Source organism: Rhagoletis pomonella, unplaced genomic scaffold (genome assembly GCF_013731165.1).
Source record: "Rhagoletis pomonella isolate Grant_MI unplaced genomic scaffold, Rhpom_1.0 Rhpom_scaffold_00006, whole genome shotgun sequence".
NCBI lineage: Eukaryota > Metazoa > Arthropoda > Insecta > Diptera > Tephritidae > Rhagoletis > Rhagoletis pomonella.
The window spans coordinates 9686558-9706061 of record NW_023458560.1 but is presented as its reverse complement, the minus strand read 5'-3'; the positions used below and the strand labels follow the sequence as shown (position 1 = coordinate 9706061).

The window sequence follows — 19504 nt, the reverse complement described above, 5'->3', positions numbered from 1 at the left end:
AAATAGCAGAAGTCGACAAACCTTGTTTCACCGTCAATGAAACAAATTTTGTACATACAGTATATTTTGCTTTGCTGCCTTTATGCTTAAGTGCACATTTAAGATACCTACCCTTAAATGCGCATTAGCGGCATTATTTTTAACATTTATAAGGAAACTCCTCCGATAGGTGCATTCAACATACCTGCACATTGGCGATACCTGCCTTAAAAATTGTGCAACTATTATTAACTATCAAAGAAAGTATTAGGTTTACCTGCACTGGCCCTACAATTACCTAATTTTACAAGCTTTTATTTATTTTGCTCATCTCGCAGAACAACGAAAATGGCTATCAATTAATGTAGTTATATAGATAATTAGATACCATTCGGTAAAAATTTCGCTCGCAGTAATTTCTACGTGGTAAGTGCTCCTCCATTATTTGGTTTCATAGGGATTCGGATACCTTCCTCATTGAAGTAGTAAAGTAAATTCGCTTAAGTGCTTTTTTCGGTTAAGTGCACAAGTTTTTCGTGCAAAGAAGGATGGGCAGCTAAGCAAAATATACTGTATATTGAAATAGATATTAAATTATTTGATCGCTATTCACAACCTTTTAAAATCCTTCTTCAGTCTTCTTTTAAGTAAAATTAATTGCTCTGATGGTAAAAAAGAGCTTTTCCGACATATGCTACTTTGGTTTTCCGTGAAAGGTAGACTTAAGTTGTTCTTTCAAATGTCCGCAGATATGTATGTATGTGTGTATGCAAGTACATAAATACATATGTATGTATGTAGCCACTACACATTATCCACTTACATGGCTTGCTTTTTATTGCTGCGTACTATAATTTAAATTTATTATTCTTATTTTTATGATCTATGCAAACTACTATTTTATGAATATTTACAGGGTTATCCGAATATGAGCTGTTCCGTAATCATAGGCTGCGGTTAATTTTTCACACAAAGAATACAATCCGTCATATTAAATCAAAACTTAAATTTGGCAGCAAAGGAATTTTTTCAGATGAGGTGCATTTTCACCATATTTGCTGTGTTCACATAGCCCTTACCAGCAACAACGTAAAAATTAGAATTACGCGATGATAAAATCTACTTTGTGCTTTACAGGTTCGATGCCAGATTTGTTGTGGGTGAGAGGCTCTGTCCCCACTCTGTGGTGATCGAGCTTAATGCCACAATCGCATAAATGTTTCGGTCATTTGCGTCCACGCTTCGGCAGGGGAGAATGACATGAATGAATGAATGTCAGTATTCTACATTTTCAAACGAAGACAGTTAGGACATACTTAAAAAATAGTCGTTAACTAATTATTAAGAAATAAGTTGAAGCGATTGTTGATAACTAGTCTGCAGCACTAGGTCCTAGCATAAAATAATTCATCAGGCTATATAGTAAAGGTTTAGCTGATGACATAATGAGTTATAAAACTGCATACCAAAAAAGTTTTCAAAAAATTCTGAATAACAATTTTAAATTTTGGTGAAAATTAGTTGATTTTTTTTATTTTTGTACAAAGTTGGATATGTAGAATTATATGGTGTTTGTTATATAGCTAGCTAGAATTTTACAAAAATATATTAAACATTAAATAAACCAAAGATTTATAACCAAAACTGCTCTAAATAAGGTTAGTTTATTATTTCTGCCACCAGTATAAATATTAATTTCGCTACCGGATTTTCCACCTAAAAGTGTCCAATACTTATGTATATATTTTTTAGTGTTTGGAATGTTTATAAAATGTTAGGACCTGCGACATTCTGAAAAAACACAACCAAATAAAAGTTAGGAACCATGACATAGGGTGCAATATCTGAATAGTTTCCTTTAAAGTTCGATTCCCCATACAGGATATGTCTGCTTATTGTATTTGCAACTTTTTGTGCGTTTGTTGACCAGCGATGACCAGGTAAACCCTCAAGAAAGCTTTAAAAAGCTTTGAACGCCGGCTATATTTTGGTCGTTTGGAAGTTAAACGGATATTTCCCTGCAGAAAAAAATTATCAATTGATAAAAAATAACCCACTTGTAGTTAGCATTTTTGCGGGATTTCTATAAAATATATTACTTGTAGTTGGCTACAAAAAGCTAACTTGAAACAAGTGGACAAGTAATGCAGGGGTAATGAAGGAGATTGTTTTCTTTAAATGCGTTTCTATTTAAATATCCTGCACTTCGCAAATACTTTTTCAAATTTAGGACAAATAAAAGGAAGATCGAAGTTTCATATTATCATTTTGAAGTTATGTCTGACGGAGTGGAATATGGGACCACCTGCAGCAGAATATGAAAACAAATATGAAATGTAATAAAATAAATAAAGTAAATAAAAATTAATATAAATAGTATATTTTTTTCCTATTGATATTATGTGTCCAAAAGTAGTTAATTACAAGTTAGTTACATCAAATTCAGAGTTAACCACCCTTGACTAATTCGCGGCCATCGCCATAGAAATATAGTTAGCTTTCGTCAAAGAAAATATACAGATAATAAGTGACTTTTAGCTCATTCCTAATCAACTTAAAGTTAGCTTATAGTTAGATTCATTTCCTGCAGGGTTATTCTACACAGTGTAAATGTACTTACATACATATGTACATCTGAAATAGGGAAGAATGTCTACACTCGATCGATGAGCAAAAAACGCAGGGCTGCCGGTGAACCAGGAAGCACGGATATCACACTTCATGAGTCTCTCATTAAGTCTCTCTTGGGGTACGCCGCAGAAGCGTAAATCTAATCTCATGACACGACTCTTGCAATGTTCGAGAGAAACATTCTGCGGAAGATGTACGGCCTTTACACGAAATCGGAGACAATAGAACATTGAGGTGTACGATCTTTATAACAGTAGAGACATAACAATACCGATATTACGTTGGTTAGGCCACGATCAACAAACGAATGCTCCATGCCCTACCGTTGAAAGTATTCAATGCAGTACACTTTAGTGATGGTAGAGGAAGTCGAGTTTAGAAAGGACTTTCCATTATTTCATTACTCACCCTTCGTTACGTAACGGTTGTCATTTCCCAGCACAAATTCCAAAAATACATATGCATGTAAAGAAATACTAGTAAGAAATAAGGCCCAGATTTTTATGGTTTTTTTTCAAACTTTTATTTTACTGCAATAAATTATCTTCATTGGGTTTTTACAGGAATAATTATTGTGAAGATTTTCAATAAAACACTACTTATTATCACAGTATTAAAAACAAATACATATATGCTAAATGTTACTAACTTACTGTTAGTTACTAAGTGCCTAATACCTACGGACATATGAAGTTTACACACATATATATATATATACATATGTGCATACATTAAAATATCTATACTAGTAAACTTTAAACGTAACTTGACTATAGTGGTTTTCATTTAACTTATAGTTAACATAGTGTCACGTAAGATTATAGTGGTCGTCATGCTTATGTATTTACATACCCTGTTCATTCCTGGAAAATAATATTTGTTTTTTTTTTTTTTTAATATAAAGGTTGCATGTATTTACTTTTCACTTAATTTAGTATAAGTTTTTATGGTTTTAGTTGTTTCTTTTTTTATGCCTAAATTACCCACTAACGCACTCACAACACTGGCTGGTAATGTAGGTGCTTACATAAATACATATAACTCAATTTTTTTTAATACTATTTACCCTTTTCACTAAATTTTCACATGCGTACATACATATGTACATATGTACATTATGTAAATGAACATACAACATAGATTCATAAACTTATTTCAATAAACTTGCACACAAGGGTAACTTCAGATTGTATTTAAAAAAAGGAATTTAGTTGTTAATAAAATATTCAATTAAGGAATGCACATAAATTTTTATTTTTTTTTGTATCAAAATGAGACCTTCTTAAGCTCAAAATACATATGTACATACATATGTATATATTTGGACTACAAACAAACCCATACCTGCACGGAGATTTTTTTATTTTCAATTTTCGCTTTTGTAAATTTTACTTTGATTGCCTAATTAAACACTTAATAGTTATATTCTTACTTTGTTTCATTTGCTCTATTTGAAGGGGTGTTTTAGTGCATCATCATCATGTAGGGCGATTCACTGCCATTGTCACCGGTCGGACTGTCCATTGAGGGGTTGATACGTTTCTCCTTCTGTCGTCGGTTGCAAAACCAAACGCGTACCACTTCTTTCTCCATGCATAGACGATCGGCCAGTTGGCTGATTTCTTCACTTGTCGGCTTCTGATTCATCATGAAGGCTTTCTCTAGCGCTCCCCGTATTGAGGTTTCAATAGACGTACGCTTTTTTCGCCGCCGACCCATAACTTCCGGTGTACTCACTGTTTGCAGGGCAGCAGGATCGAAAACTCTGTAGATTACAAATTAAAGATAGTAGCATTCATAAATCCAAAAAGTGTTCCATTTGGGTTATGGTAATAGTAAAGCGGTATTTAAATAGCCCTGCCATGGTAATGGTATTGGCAATGATGGTAATGGAGAGAGGGTCAGTTCTTTCAACAACCACCGATATGAGTACAAATATTCTAAAAACTTGAAGTTAATATGACTTTTCCTTTTGAAAGCTGAAGGCCGTATACTTACTAAGTAGATTCAGCTGTAGAGCGCTCTAAATAGCGTTTTCAAGAAACCATGTATAGAACATGGGCTGAGTAAACTGAGTTTTTCCGAAACTACGAAAAACTAGTTTCAAATTATTCTCAAGCTTTAATCACGCACGAACCGGTTACCCCATCGTAACTGAGTTTTAGCGTTGTCAGTATCTTACTTCGTTTTCAAATAGAAAATATCCGTAGAGGAGCAACAATTAATACATACTTACAATTTTTTTGGATCCTATTGCCTTCAGTGCTGCCTGACTGTCGACAAAAATACAGGATTTTTCTTCTGGAACTCCACTAATAAGTAAAATACTAGCCGCCTTCTCGATAGCCTAGAGTGTAGATTAGGCTGATCCAATTCTGTGTTTACTCGAAGGACCTGCATATCAACCGGTCCTTTCCTTCCATCCTCCGAACGACTGCAGTGTCTTCCAAGTGCAGCTCTTTGCTATAGAGAGGGCGGCCTATATTTTACTTAGTAGTAGAGTTCCAGAAGAAAAAGTCACTATTTTTGTAGACAGTCAGGCAGCACTGAAGGCTAAAATAGTGAAATCGGCTGGCATCATCACTGAGCCGTATCAACGTCACCCTATGCTGGGTACCAAGACATAGCAATATTGAATGGGATGAGTCGGCTGATGAGATATCCAGATGCGGCTCAGAGATGCCAACAGAACTAGCAAATATCTTCGTCTTACTACCTTTTAGTGATCACGTTTGAAAAATTTATGAATATACCGTGGCCGCGACTGATGACTTGTGAAACAAACGGGAAGACTGGGAGATCAAAAGATTATTATGGCCGCGGCTAAGTAGGAGAAAGACAAGGCACATACTGAAACTCAATAAATCTGCGGTAAGAGCGCCTCAAGAACTTCGGTTCGCACTTGTTCAACAGTCTGGGCGAGATAGCGGAGGTGGTACTGTTGGATCCCTTCGGCATCATTAGGGATAGTTCTTGTTTCCATATTATAGGTACGTGTCTCCTTCTGACACTCACTTAATGAGGGCACTCACAATGGACAATTCTGTATCCGAGTGAAAGTATGGGGTATTCCACACACGCCCTCCTAACCTAACCCAACCTGCAGTAGCGGTACTGTATATTAACTAATAGACAAACTGCTATCACACCCCTAAGCAAGGCCCGAAAATTCGCCATTAAACCAGAATATGAACACAGATTATTATTATTATTATTGTTAGGGCATATATAGCCCTGCGACCTACATAGCTTGATCTATTGTGCTAACCCTTATCGAGTCACTCCAACCTTAGGCTGTTAATGAAATTAAGCACTTTTGAGGGTGTCGTGTTCCAGATACTGAATGGAGACGATATTCGCTCTCCAAGGTGTATAAGTCTGAATCGAGTTATACGCGGACAATCACATAGTATATGCTCCGAGGTTTCATCCTCTAGCCCACAAAACCTGCAGTTCGTCTCCTCAGAGAGTCCCATCTTGTGCAAATGGCACCTCAGTCTGCAGTGTCCTGTCAGGTATCCGGTGAGAGTTCTTAAACCCTCTCTGCTAAGATTTAGCAGCCGTTCGGAGATTCCTCGAGAGGGAATTATGAATCTTTTGGACTGCCGATTACCCTTTGTCGAGCGCCATTGGGTTGTAACTTGGAAGTCCTTCCATCCCCTTAGGAGCTCTGACCTCTAGACCTTGAGGGCAGCCACGAGTGGCCGTTACCTTTTGCCTACTACCTTCTAGTTCGACTATTATGGTTCTGGACTTCAGTGTACTTATGACCCAGTCGGTTATGAGTTTAAGAATGTCCTTCCTTGTCATACCCGGTATATCGAGAAATGCACACAGGGAAATCTGTTTATACTCCATTGCCTTTTCAATAGCTTGGGTTAGGCCATGTATTACAGTAGTGGTAGATTTCCCTGTTTGATAGGCATGTTTCACAAAGTGGTTTCACCTTGAGGTTGATTTCCCTGATATGAAAATCAATTAGTTTTTCTAAGGTTTTGATCAGAAAAGAGCTTAGGCTTATGGGTCTATACGCCTTTGGGAGATGATCTTGTGTCTTCCCCGCTTTGGGTATGAATATGACCTTTACCTCCTTCCATGATGTCGGAATGTAAGCAAGAAGTAGGCTTGCTCTCAGAAGTCTGAGTATGGTACCGGATATGGACCCAAGGCCCTGCTGCAGCAGGAATGGATAAATACCGTCCAGACCAGGAGATTTATGCATTAAACGTTGAAATAGCCCACTGCAACCTTTCACTGTTGACAATTCTGTCCGCTAGGCCTCTTGCCATTTTGGTTCACACGCACTGCGTTAACGGTGTCCACGTTAGTACTTGGGCCTTTTGTGATGCAGCGGGAAGTGGGTCTCCAATAGAAGCCTGCTTGTTTCCTCAGGTGTAACAGTGTAGGTTCCGTCGGGTTTTTTCAAAGTGCATAGCCCGTTCAAATTATCCAATTTAAGGGCCTTCTGTAGGCGCCGAGCCGCCGGCAGGCAAGATATTCCCCCCGCAGTACTCACGCCATGTGTCCCTTTTGGATCTTCTGAGATCTAAAACTTCTCAATTATGTAATGAAAAAAGATACTTCAGTTTCGAGGCGATCAACGAACGGAATATTGGCCTACTTAGAAATGCTGTCCTTATTTGACGTTATTATCTGGTTAAACCAGATTACGTCAGTTGAAATCAATGAACTAACTTAGGAAAAGTTTTTATAATGATTTAATTTACTTACCCTCCGGTCGCCTGTATCGTACGATCTGCGTCTTCCAGCCATTTCTGTAGCAGCGGCTTCAGCTTACACATATTCTTAAAGCTCAGATTCAATGCTTCAAAACGCGATATCGTCGTCTGCGAGAAATCATTTCCGTACAATTTGCCCATGGCTAAGCCAACATCGCCTTGCGTGAAGCCCAACTTTATGCGTCGTTGCTTGAATGTCTTGGCGAACTGCTCCAGCTCCTCAAGATCGGTAGTCTCTTCCGGCGACGGTTCACCGCCTAAACGCTGAGCCGCACCAGCAGCATGTTTTAGCATTTGGGGAGTTTGTGGGGCTCCACTGATAGTGTTCGGTGTAAGTATCCCGCTGACCTTGAGGCTAGTGCCTGGATTGGGCGGCGTTATTTGACTGTGGGTGCTGGTATTGAAATTCGTGTGGAGTGGCAACGGCGATGATGCCGGACTATGTAAGGGCGTGTGAGTGGGCGTAGAAGTGTGCATACTGCGAGATTTCGGCGTTTCTTCTAATGGTTGTTGTTGTGATGCATGGAGATGCGGCTGTTTTTGCAGCTCCTGCTGCTTCTGCAGTGATTGTAACTGTTGCGTGGCTTGTGTGAGCGCTTGAATGCGACTGTGAAATAGGAACTGTGCTGCGGCGACTTGAGTGGCCATGCTTGGATCATCGGGCGGTATCCCTAACGCACCGCTGCGCAATATATCGATATAATTTTGGAACTGCTGATGCAAAGCGGTCTGCTGTTGTTGCAACGCTTGCTGGAACTGCGTGAAGTCTTGCGGGGAAATCGATGTGCTGAGCGGGAGGGAAAATAGCGGACTACCTAGGCTCAGGCTTGCGCTCGCCGCCGCAGCCAATTGGGCCTGTTGTGTTGAGAAGTTTGGCATGGGATATGTGTTGTTGGAGAGGGGCACAGCCGCAGAATCACCGGTTGTTATTGCTGGTGACGTACGACTGGCGCGCAACGACTTCAAAGACGGCGATGGCGATTGTAAGCTTTGTCGAGAACTTTCACTGGTCAAATTGAGCGCACCTGACTCTATGTCTCTCATAGGCTCAACATCTTGTGCGGCGGAGAATTTTCCCTCCTGCGCATTGTCAGAGCGGTGCAAAACATCCAACAAGTGAGACTTGAGAGTGGGCAGTTGATGATGTTGTTGGTGTTCTTCGTGTGGCGTGGCAAATGCTGTCGGACTTTGGGGGGACAAACAACGATCGCTTGAATTCCCTGTCGCCGAATTATTATCCCCACAATCAGAGGCTGAAAGATGAAAAGGAGAAAGAAGGTAATGGTTAAATTTATGCATTAACGGTGTTTTTAAAGACGAAAAACTTTTACAAATAAATACAAAATGCAAATGTGAATGAAAATGAAAATGGAAATGGAAATTTTCGTTCGAATACTTGAAAACCCTTTCAGTTCGCACGTGCCCCTTTGATGTGAACTCAATCGATATGTTTACTTATGCTGAGCACATACACTTCTTTCTCGGGCTTTGGTTACTTTATAAATGACCACTTTGTGTTAGTTTAACGCTTCATAAAAATTCAACTTAACTATGCAAAATTGTCTGCAAAGCCCAAGCAGCGCACATGTGAGCATCTAGTATTTATATGTATAAAGGTGTAGATGTATGTTTATATGTACATACATCCATAGCCATTTGTTGCAGCCCAACCCAGCCCACGCAAGGGACAAGTGGTTGAAACGTCAATGCTTACACCTTTTGCATAATTTTAGCATAAGCAAACACAATTTCACAATTTCCCTATGCGAAATGAGGAGTGAAACGGAAAAGGAAACTCGCAGTACTTTTTTGCAAAATTTTAAATGTGGTCAATTTCATAGTCCGCTGAATTTTCAGTTTTCCCTCCCCTATTCTATGCGCTCATTCAAATGTGTAGTAAGTGAAAATCGTTCACAAGTAGCCACATTCAATCCAGCTGAGCTCACAATTGCCAGTTGTTTTGTAAAAGTGTTCATGTTTTCCAATTTGGCTCTGAGATGTATGGTAGAATATTGGAACCGATTCAAAAGCGAAACTATGAATGTTTTCTTTTCATTTCACAGTTCAGTTGCATGAATGCTCGAACTGCAAATATCAAACAAATATTTTCTAATATCAAGTAGAATTTGAAATAAACGGAAGATACGCCCAATTTGTATAAATTTACTTGATAAATATGCAGATGCAGCCTCATCCTCAAGTTTATGTTTCAATAATTTCACTTACACATACATATATATGTACATACATTCATACAGACATTACTAAATATCCTAATCCAAATATACAAGAGTTTTAGTTGAAGTTTCTTGTTGGGAACAAACGTATCTTAAAAGAAGTTAGTTTAAAGAACGGTTCGGAATATAAAGGAAACTACTGATTAAGTAAATGGGCAGCAAAATATGTAGGTACCTATCTACTATTACATTCATAAACAATTTTTTGGAGTAAAATGTCAAACAAGAATACTGATTTAACTATGACTTGATTGAGGAAGTCTCAGACCTTTTACATATGTATATAAGGGTGTTTCAGTACAAAAACCGCAACTAGTATTTTTGTGAGTATATTTTAAAAGCTGTTAAGCGAAATCATAGGTGTTTATAACTAATAATAATAATAGATTGGCGCTAACAAAATGTGCAATTACTTGGACGAGCTTCTCAATCGATTTGTAGCGTGCGCCAGATTTTTTAGAATTTTCTTGAGTATGCAGTTTTGTAGCCCATTAAATTCTAGTTTAAAAATGCACGTTTCGCGTTGATTTTTGAGAATTTTTTTGTTGAAGGTGTTTTGCATATTTTCCATACAAAGTATTTTCGAAATATTTTTTTTGTATTGAAAAAGCTGCGTGGAAAAAAAATGTCAAAAATCAACGGTCGTAGCTAGTACTTCAAACTTGCACTTTGCTATAATAAAATTTATTGGGCAACAAATCTGCATACTCAAAAAAATTCTAAAAAATCTGATTAAAAGTTTGAAAACTTGCATGAAAATTTATTGAACTTTTGCAAATGTTGCACAAAGTTCAGAAATTATATTTTTATGTTGTTTGTTGTTGAATGAGCCATATTTTTATAAGAAAATAGCGGAACATTTTTTGAAAAGAAATTGTGTTTAATAATAATAGATAATAATAGATTGGCGCTTACACAATCCTCCGATTTGTGGCGTGCGCCTTGATGTTGTAACACGAAGGGGAGGGACCGACTCCGAACGGCGATTATATATTTATGAGAGCCGATTTCTGCCAAACTCGCTCAATTTTACTGAATCGTCGGAACTTTTGGAAATCAGTAAAAAACCACAGCCTTTCTTACCATGTAGTTTAAAGAAAGTTGAAACATGATATTTAATAGTTGTGCCGGGTATATACAGTTTGGTTTTGCCCGAACTTATACTTCCTTACATGTTTTGTTTTCAAATAAGTTAGCATTTAATGGTGCAGACGGGGCATTGAATTGCTATAAAATCGTTAAAAAATTAGATATTTTTCGGCCGAATATGAATATTTCCCTACTGAAATATTCAAAACATTAAATTATTACATATTTTTCGTTATTATTCCTTGCACATTATCGATATCGGCAAGAATACTTAAATCAAACTTCAGATACCTAAATCGATATAATTTTCTTTATATGTGTAGTTATCGGCATATTAAAATTTTCGAGAATCACTTGGCATAGCTTTCCTTTCAGTAAAAGTCTGATTTCTGTTAAGCTTTTCAACCCGACGACGGTCAAGGTAATATATATATTAGACTGCATCACCAAAAAAAAGTTGCAGTTTTTCCGCCGGGACTACAAAATTTATTATATTTTAAGACGACCACCGTAATATTTCGGAAAAATATTTAGATTTGAAAATACCTCCAAAATGGATTTTTTTTATGAATAAAAATAGTTTCTTAAAGAACTTTTTGAAAAAAGTTTCCTCAGATGACAAAACAGATTAGGCTTAAAAAATCTGCATAAATATATTTAAAAATCTTTTCAACAGAATCGTAACAATGAGATTTTTGATGCTGCTTTTTACTATTTTCAAAGATTAATTTACGAAAAACTTTAATAACTGGGCCAATATTATTCTGATTTAGACTTATGGGATCTCGGTAGAAAGGCATTTTCCCACTTTTTTTTATTTATGTGAAAAAAAGTCGTTCGTGTCCCATTTTTTTTCCAAATACCAACACATCTTAGTTCAACTTTGAATGACGTCCGTTCATCCTAGAAGAGTTTAGGTTCAGTTATTCAAGTTTTTCTTATACCAATCTTTGAAAAAAGTTAAAAAAAACAGCATCAAAAATCTCATTATAAAGCCAGTTTCTTTAAATTTAAAATGACGTTAAGATGAAGTCTCTACGATGGGTAGAACCCGAGATATAGTGATTTGAAGGAGTACATGATTGGTCAGAATCACGAAAAAATGCAAACTTTGACAGATCATATGTATCTCCAAAGAAAAAAGCGAAAAAAAATTACTCGAGCACGTGTTACCTTATTCTATGTACATATAGCACCCATAAAAAAAAATTTTAAGCCAATCGAAAGTGTGACACCAAATTTGTTGTCCGATATGAAAAAGAATGTCTTATTTTAAGTATATGTCCTGGAATTGTAGAACTCACTTAAAAATACTACTTTCTCTGCTAATTATATTATGTTCTTTAGACTTAAGTAATTTTTGCTGTTTTAGTTATATGTATGTACTGTTATGAATTTTTTGTTGCGCTGTAAAAGATCTTTCTTTTGATCTTTTTGTGCTAATGATTTTATTAATAAATGAAATGAAAATATTAGGGATGGAATTATCCGTATAATCTGATATCTGTAAATCCATTCGAATATTCGTATATACGGATATCCGGTTAGTAACCGTTCATTTTGTTATCCGGATGTCCGGCTAGTATTCGTTCATTTAGTTATCCGGGTATTCTAAACTGAGTTTGAACGTATTTGTTAAATTGTTCCCAAAAAGTTGCAAAATAAATAATAGAACAGATATCCGGATATCTAAACATTATTCGAATATCCGAATATTAACATACTATTCGGGTATTGAAAAACCACTTCTTTGCTAAAGAGCGTTTGTATTTATCATATTTGTGTAAATATTGATGAATTGCTTAGTCACAAAAAATCTGAAAGTCACAATATAAATTCTAGGCCGTATTTAAAAAAAGTTGCCTAACTTCGACAATTTTTATGCGATTTCAATAAATGGGATATCATGTTGTTTTAAATGAAATGTAATTTTGGCAATGCTACATATTTTAAAATTGTGGAAATGATCGATGGTCAAAACTTAAAAAATTAAGAGAAATATAAATATGGTTTTATTTACCCCATAAAAAATCCCAACAAGCCAAGTCCGACAATAGATTATTGTATACCATTTTAAAGGCCTATATATCGTCTTCTTAGATCATATTTGACCTTTGAAATCGAATCAAAAATAGTCATTCAAAAACTCGTAAATCTACAAAATCGTATTTTCTGACCTAAACCGATAGGTCTCGATCTCTATCTAAGTGACCCTTAAAAAATCTATAAAAATAGGCAATAATATTTCTCATGAACACGAATAAAATTAGGGGGTAGGGTCTTGAAATTTCGCAAAAATACATTTTCGGTGGGACCCTAATGTACATATCCATACATACATACAAACACATCGTCGTTTAAAGTACAAAACCGCGTATCGTCATTCTGCAAAACCGCGTAACTAAAATTTGCAAACAAAAATTTAATTTGCCCACGCAAGCTCTTGGCTCAATCCTTATCCATTCGTCCTGAAATGTACTAGCCAGAAATGCGATTGCTTTCTAAAAAAGAGAACCATTTTGAAATATGAGTGTTTTTACGCTCTAGAAAATAATTTCTACAACTTCACATACGCGGTTTTGCATTTTGCAGATACGCGGTTTTGCACTCTAAACGACGATATGTATGTGTGTTCCCACGTAAGTATGTAAATTCTTCACGAAAAAATCTCCACATGCTGATTCTAACCAAGCCGATGAAAATTTGAATGCAGTAACAATAAATTACACATACAGGCTCTCAATTTCTCTTCTCTTACGACAAATGCATTAACATATGTATTTACATACATATTTATGACATAAGCAAGTGAAGTCCTTTTTAGATTTGATGACTTACTTGACTGAATCGACTGTGGTCTGAATGCCTTTGCCATATGTTGCTGGACATTTGGAAAAGTTTGCCTTCTTGACACACACACACAGATACATAAGTAAACACATATCTAGATGTAGATACGTGTAATATTTGGTATTCAGATGATGTGCAGATTTCTTATATTGGGAGAAGTTAAGACAGTGGCGCTTTTCACTTCAAACACTATCAAACTGAGAGGGGTTAGGTAATTAGAAAAAAATTAGATAAGCTTTAGCTTATAAGTTTTATTAAAAATTTAGTAGACTGTCCTTAATAATGCTCAATTATACAATTTATAATTTTATTTTTATTTTTTTGTCTTATATAAATTTGTGCATTTATAAACTCTGTAAATCTAGCATGTGGCACGGTATTCCCAGCGCCACTGCCTTTTTTATACCCATAAAATCACAGTTTGGTCAGTAGCATGTGGCCCGGTTTGCATGCAGTTTCCATAAGAGCGCCTGCACTCGTAAACGAAGCTGAAAAAATATGTAAATTTGATCACATAGCAGCAAAAATTGCCAAATCTCTGCATGTGGGGCAATGCAAAAAACCAATGAAGATATGCGCATACATATGTATGTATGAATTCTACACAATATGGAATGTATCGGTATATTTTTGCATTTTACATACTAAATGTCGATGTACGCACATAAAAATATACTTATGAACATTCAAACGTATTTATGTGTGCACAATGTACATATATATGGAATATTTACAAAAAGTTCAAATTCAGACTCAAAAAGGATAAACCAGCTGGTCATCCTCATATTCACACAGCGGAACCCCAAATGCAGCCAAGTGTGAATTGCAAATTTTTGACCCCTCATACACGAAATAGGGTTATGAATAATAATGAGGCAATTGAATATTAAATTTACATACTACCAAATTACAAATATATTTACATATGTACATATATGTAAGTGTTTGTCTCGTTAAATCGATGGGCAACCGAAATGGGATTAGACTTCATGAATACACATGTACATATGTGTGTTTGTGCATCCTATATGTGATCCTACATATACATATAAAGTACATATAAACATAAAAATCTGGTTTTAAATTTATAAGCTTTTTTAATGATTGCTTTGACAGCCCAGCCAACTAATCCACGACATGACAAATCGACTAGTAATAGCACTAAAAAATAAAAGCTTGTAAAAAGTATCACTATTGGTTTAATACACGTTGCATTAAAATGAAACTTTAAACAGTATAATTTTTCGATTTCAATATAACCATTAATAGTATAAAAAGTGGATTGAAAAATATTAGATTTGTATTTTGGTTATTAATTTGATAAGGAAAACCATAAGTTTTACTTTTTGATTCGTTTTGGTTTCAATGTAACTACAAACAAGTAAAGAAGTCGGAAGTAGTCGGAAGAGTAGTAATGATAATATTACTGCTAACTATGAAATCATCATTCTAATGTATTCAAAAAGTTCCAAAAATTTCATACTAGAACACAATCATTTCTCGATACTAGGTAATGCAAAATTGAATACCCCACTTTTCTTAGAACATCGACCTGGGGGGAAAAAATGCATTTTCGAATGTGAAAAGGGTTGTTTTACTGATTATTTTTTCGATTACTATACATTACATTTTCCCACTGGGTGTATACCCGGCGCCGGTATCAAATATCGTCGTTTCAACTTTCTCTAAACTTCACTTGCATGGGTCTCTCCCGATTTCAAACTTTTTCGATAATATGCTGAATTAGAGTTAATGAAATAATTAAACCAAGTTTGGTAGAAATCTAACGAGATACACCTTGTAGTCATAAAGTGGGCGGTGACACGCCCAATTCCTATAAGTCTATAGCAGTCTTATTTATTGTTAAGAGATTGTTGTAACTAATAACTTGGAGTAAATTAGCTTCCTCAGTTATTGAAATATAGGAGTTTTCGGATGTCTGAAATTTACCGTTATACGCGAAGCGGGTGTAGTTTTAGTCCGATTGAAATAATTTTCAACGACTTTCTTCCTTTTACCAAGGTTATTGAGTGCACCAAGTTTGGTAGAAATTGATGAATCAGTTGTCGAGATCAAAAAATTTATAACAATCCGATTTTGTGCTAAGTGGTTATTGTAATTATCGATTTTGAGTCAATTAGCTTCAATAGTTACTGATTTATCACAGTATTCGTGTTTCTGTAAATGGCCATTATATTGGAGGTGGGCGTGGTTATTTCCCAATTTCATACCGATTTTGGGAAGGATTGGTGGAGCGGCTACTGAGATACAGCATTTCATCATAAGAGGGCGGGGTCACGCCCATTTTCCAAAAATTTTATAATAATACTATTTTTACCAAAATTCGACTTCACATACTAATTTTCAACAATTTGGATCCAATATTTACTGAAATATCGTAGTTTTTGCATTTTTCGAAAATTCCGTTATATGGGAAGTGGGCGTGGTTACAGCCCGATTTGGCCGATTTTCAATACCAATCTATCTTGGATAAAGGGAAACCTGCATACCGAATTTCGTTGAGATATATCAATTTTTGCTCGAGTTATCGTACACACGGACGGACGAACAGACAGACATGGCTTAATCGACTTCTCTATTTATCCTGAGCATTTATGTATACATTTTTCTATATCTATCTCGATTTGTTTTGGCTGTTACAAGCAACCGTTATGTGATGTAACATACCCTTGTGCACAAGTGCGCTCGGGTATAAAAATATTTCAATGTAACAACGAAAGCTACCATTTTGATAAGCTGATTGATGACGAAAAAATAGATTCTCGAAAGTTTCACGTTGATGACTAAAAGGCATCGTCCTGATGAGCTTTTTTTAAGTGCGGAAGGTTCATACCTGCATACCCAGCCAGTAAAAATTCGAAAATAAACCGAAAATGGTTGTGAAACAGATACGTTTTTAACGTTTTTTTGGAATTTTTGTGATTAAATTTTTCATTCAATACGCTTTCTTCCTGCACTTCACAGATGGTTTTTCATGGCATTTGAACCCATCACCTTCTCAAAGCTAAACAAATACTAGCACACTCCTCTGCACGCTCACCCACTGCCGTTTACGTACGATGTTTACGTTCAAATGTTCAGCTTGAACAAACGAAATGCAATTATTGTTTCAAATAACATTACCATTTTATAACGTTTTCTGGATGCGAAAACGCATAAAAATTTAAGTGGTTTTCTGTACGTTTCCGTTTCCATGTTTGTAATTATTAATCTATTTGTATGTGCATTATTTTCGTGGAAGATTTTGTTCCTATATGTATGCATACATACGCTCTAAATTCAAGTGGCAGACTCGCAGTCTTGTCCGCTCTAATCCTTATATGTAGTACTCCCCTTTCTCAGCTCCTATTATTTAGGTACCACATATGAATTTATTTACCTTTTGTCGACTTTTATAAAAATATATTCACCGAGGAAAAAAACGCGTTGTAAAAATACAAATTTTTTATTTGATTACAATTTAAAAATGTTCGTATTTAAATCAAGTGAAAAGTGTTCAAAATTTAATATTTCCATTATACATACACGACGTATAATAGAAATATTCAATTCAAATACGCCCGTATTAAAATGGAGCATTTTTCACTGCACGGATGGCGTTTTGAATGTCTCAGATGCTTTTTCATATGTAATTAGGAAAGTATATGTATAGAAAGCATGCAGCCCTGCAAAAATTGCGACCACTCCATGCATGCATGTAAACAGTACTCCCTAAGGACCAAGAAGTACACCAAAATTAACCACAATTAGTATAAAAAATATGGTCCAATTAACTTTGCGATGTCCTAGGGCAGGACCACCTCTGCATTACATCAGAGTAGCCCAAAACTACTCCAACATATCAACAATGGCATTGTTGTTATATTTTTTCGCTTGTACACGCCCTTGTTCTTCACTTCACAGATGCTTTTTCGAAATTAATAAAAACCAAAAACAAAAATTAAAAATTACATTTTGCTTCTGACGGAACCCGAACATGCTGGGAGCTAACAGCTAAAAGCTTTCAAATGCTCAACTTCAATCACATTTCGTTAAAACACGAGCAGTGATCGGGTAACAATAAGCTGGTACAGAGACACGAGGTGGTCCGCTACAGCCTGACAGAGGAACACTTTTGTAAGTACTCCAATATACCACACATAGACTACATGGTCCAACGATTTTTGCAGGGTGTAGCTGAGTGTGCAAAGACGCTTGATACAATTGGTTGCTGCCAAGAGGGGTCGGGTTCAATTACTATCAGACGGAATATAAAATTAATTTTTCTTTCCTTCTTAATTACGAAAAGGTATCTGTGCACTTCACAACGACATATTTTATAACGTACATACTCAAATTTAAAACGAGTTGGGATGGTGATCTTTCATATGCGTATTTTTTTTTTAATGTAGCACTTTGTTTTTAATTCTAAAATTTTTTCCTCTCACTGTACTAGAATTTTGAATACCCCCTCCCAATCTGGACTTAAGGTATAAAAACGCGTTTTTCGTACTTTTTGAGCTTTATAATTGTTCGTAACTTAATTTCTGTTTATCCGATGAAAAATATATACAGTGCGTACACGGTAACTGCAACCCTCAATACGTGCAACGCCTTGATTAATGCAAGTCTCTAAAACAAAACATTGTAACCTTTATAAAAGCAACTTCAAAACAATTTAACCTCATTGCCTACAACTTTCTGTGTTTATGCATGCCACGCACACAAAATTTGAACTTTTTCCATTTCTTTGATTAACTAGTATTCTGGAAAAACTAAAAAGTGGTGTTTCAGTTAAAGTGATGTGTGATGAGCAGGACCGAAGAAAATAAGCAGAAAAAAGCAAATTTAAGCGCTTAAATAAACATTAAAACATTAGTAAATATGCTTCCAAATATGCTCGAAAAGCAACCAAAAGTCTAAGTACGGTTTAATGTTCTGTTTTTTATTCGAAATATTCATATTTCCAGTAGTGTTAATTCATCGAATTAGTTGTCACTTTTATACTATTATTAAAAATAATGCGGATTATATTACACTAAGATATGAATCCTTAATTTATTTTCAAGACTGAATTTAATTGTTTTCAAATATTTGTTATACTCCATTTTAGTTAATCATTTTAAATCTCTTCAATAACACCAATGCTTTCCCGTAGAGACAAACCTTTGGTTTTAAACTTTTGTGTCTAAGCAGAACTGGAATTGAAGTTACGAGTTAAAAAAAAAAAACAAATCGGTTTATATGTTATTACTAGCAGTCCTTGCGAACGTCGTCCTGCCCAAAATTAATTTTTTATTTAAACATTTGGTCCAACGTTTTTACGAACAATTACGTTCACGTTTGGTTTTGTGGTCGTCAGAAGGCATATCCTCCATTGCCGTCTGAAATAACCTCATGAAAGCGTTATGTCCGTGAAGAAGTTCTTGTGGCTACAATTATCTGGTCCGATGGTGAATCGTCCTTGAATCTGTATAGTACAATTTGTGGCAATTTCAAAATGACGGAGTATCATTAGTCCACAGAAATCCACTATACATAGACTTATTTCAGACGAAATAACTTGGAAGTGTTACAATTGTGTTTGTAGGCATTTATCAAGAATTGTCTTTATTCTGTTTAGTCGCCGTAAAGCAAGGACCGCAATCGTTCTGGTGATTGATTTAACATTGGTAATTTAACTTGGATCCTTGGTGTCTCCGATTGACTTCACTTGACGATTTTTACCAATAACTCGACTCCAGCGCCACCTTGCAGCTCTATTTGTGCAATAGTAGACATTGCCCCTACCTTTACCAATATATTTATACCTCGAACATGAGACAAATCGGTCACGCTTACCTTGCCTTGCCCCGTCCATCGCATTTCATGGATGTCGGTGCTGTCAGTCTTTATTTTCCCCGAGGACATCAAACAACCGGGCAGAGGCACCATCCCTATTAAGGGTCCGGATATTCCAGGTGCATACCCTCAAATCAT

The 19504-nt window shown here is 35.9% G+C and overlaps 1 protein-coding gene across 1 annotated transcript in view; it reads right to left on the bottom strand.

Annotated features, from left to right (window-relative positions):
* Positions 1-3250: 3250 nt before the first annotated feature.
* The window catches only part of LOC118740387 (protein nubbin-like), a 47240-nt gene continuing 30986 nt past the window's right edge, over positions 3251-19504 (bottom strand). The window contains exons 3-4 of the mRNA XM_036471899.1: positions 7342-8602; positions 3251-4375 (exon numbers count right to left, since the gene is read on the bottom strand). Of these exons, the coding sequence (XP_036327792.1) occupies positions 4075-4375; positions 7342-8602 (1562 nt within the window). The 3' untranslated portion in view covers positions 3251-4074. The remainder of the gene's footprint in view (positions 4376-7341; positions 8603-19504) is intronic.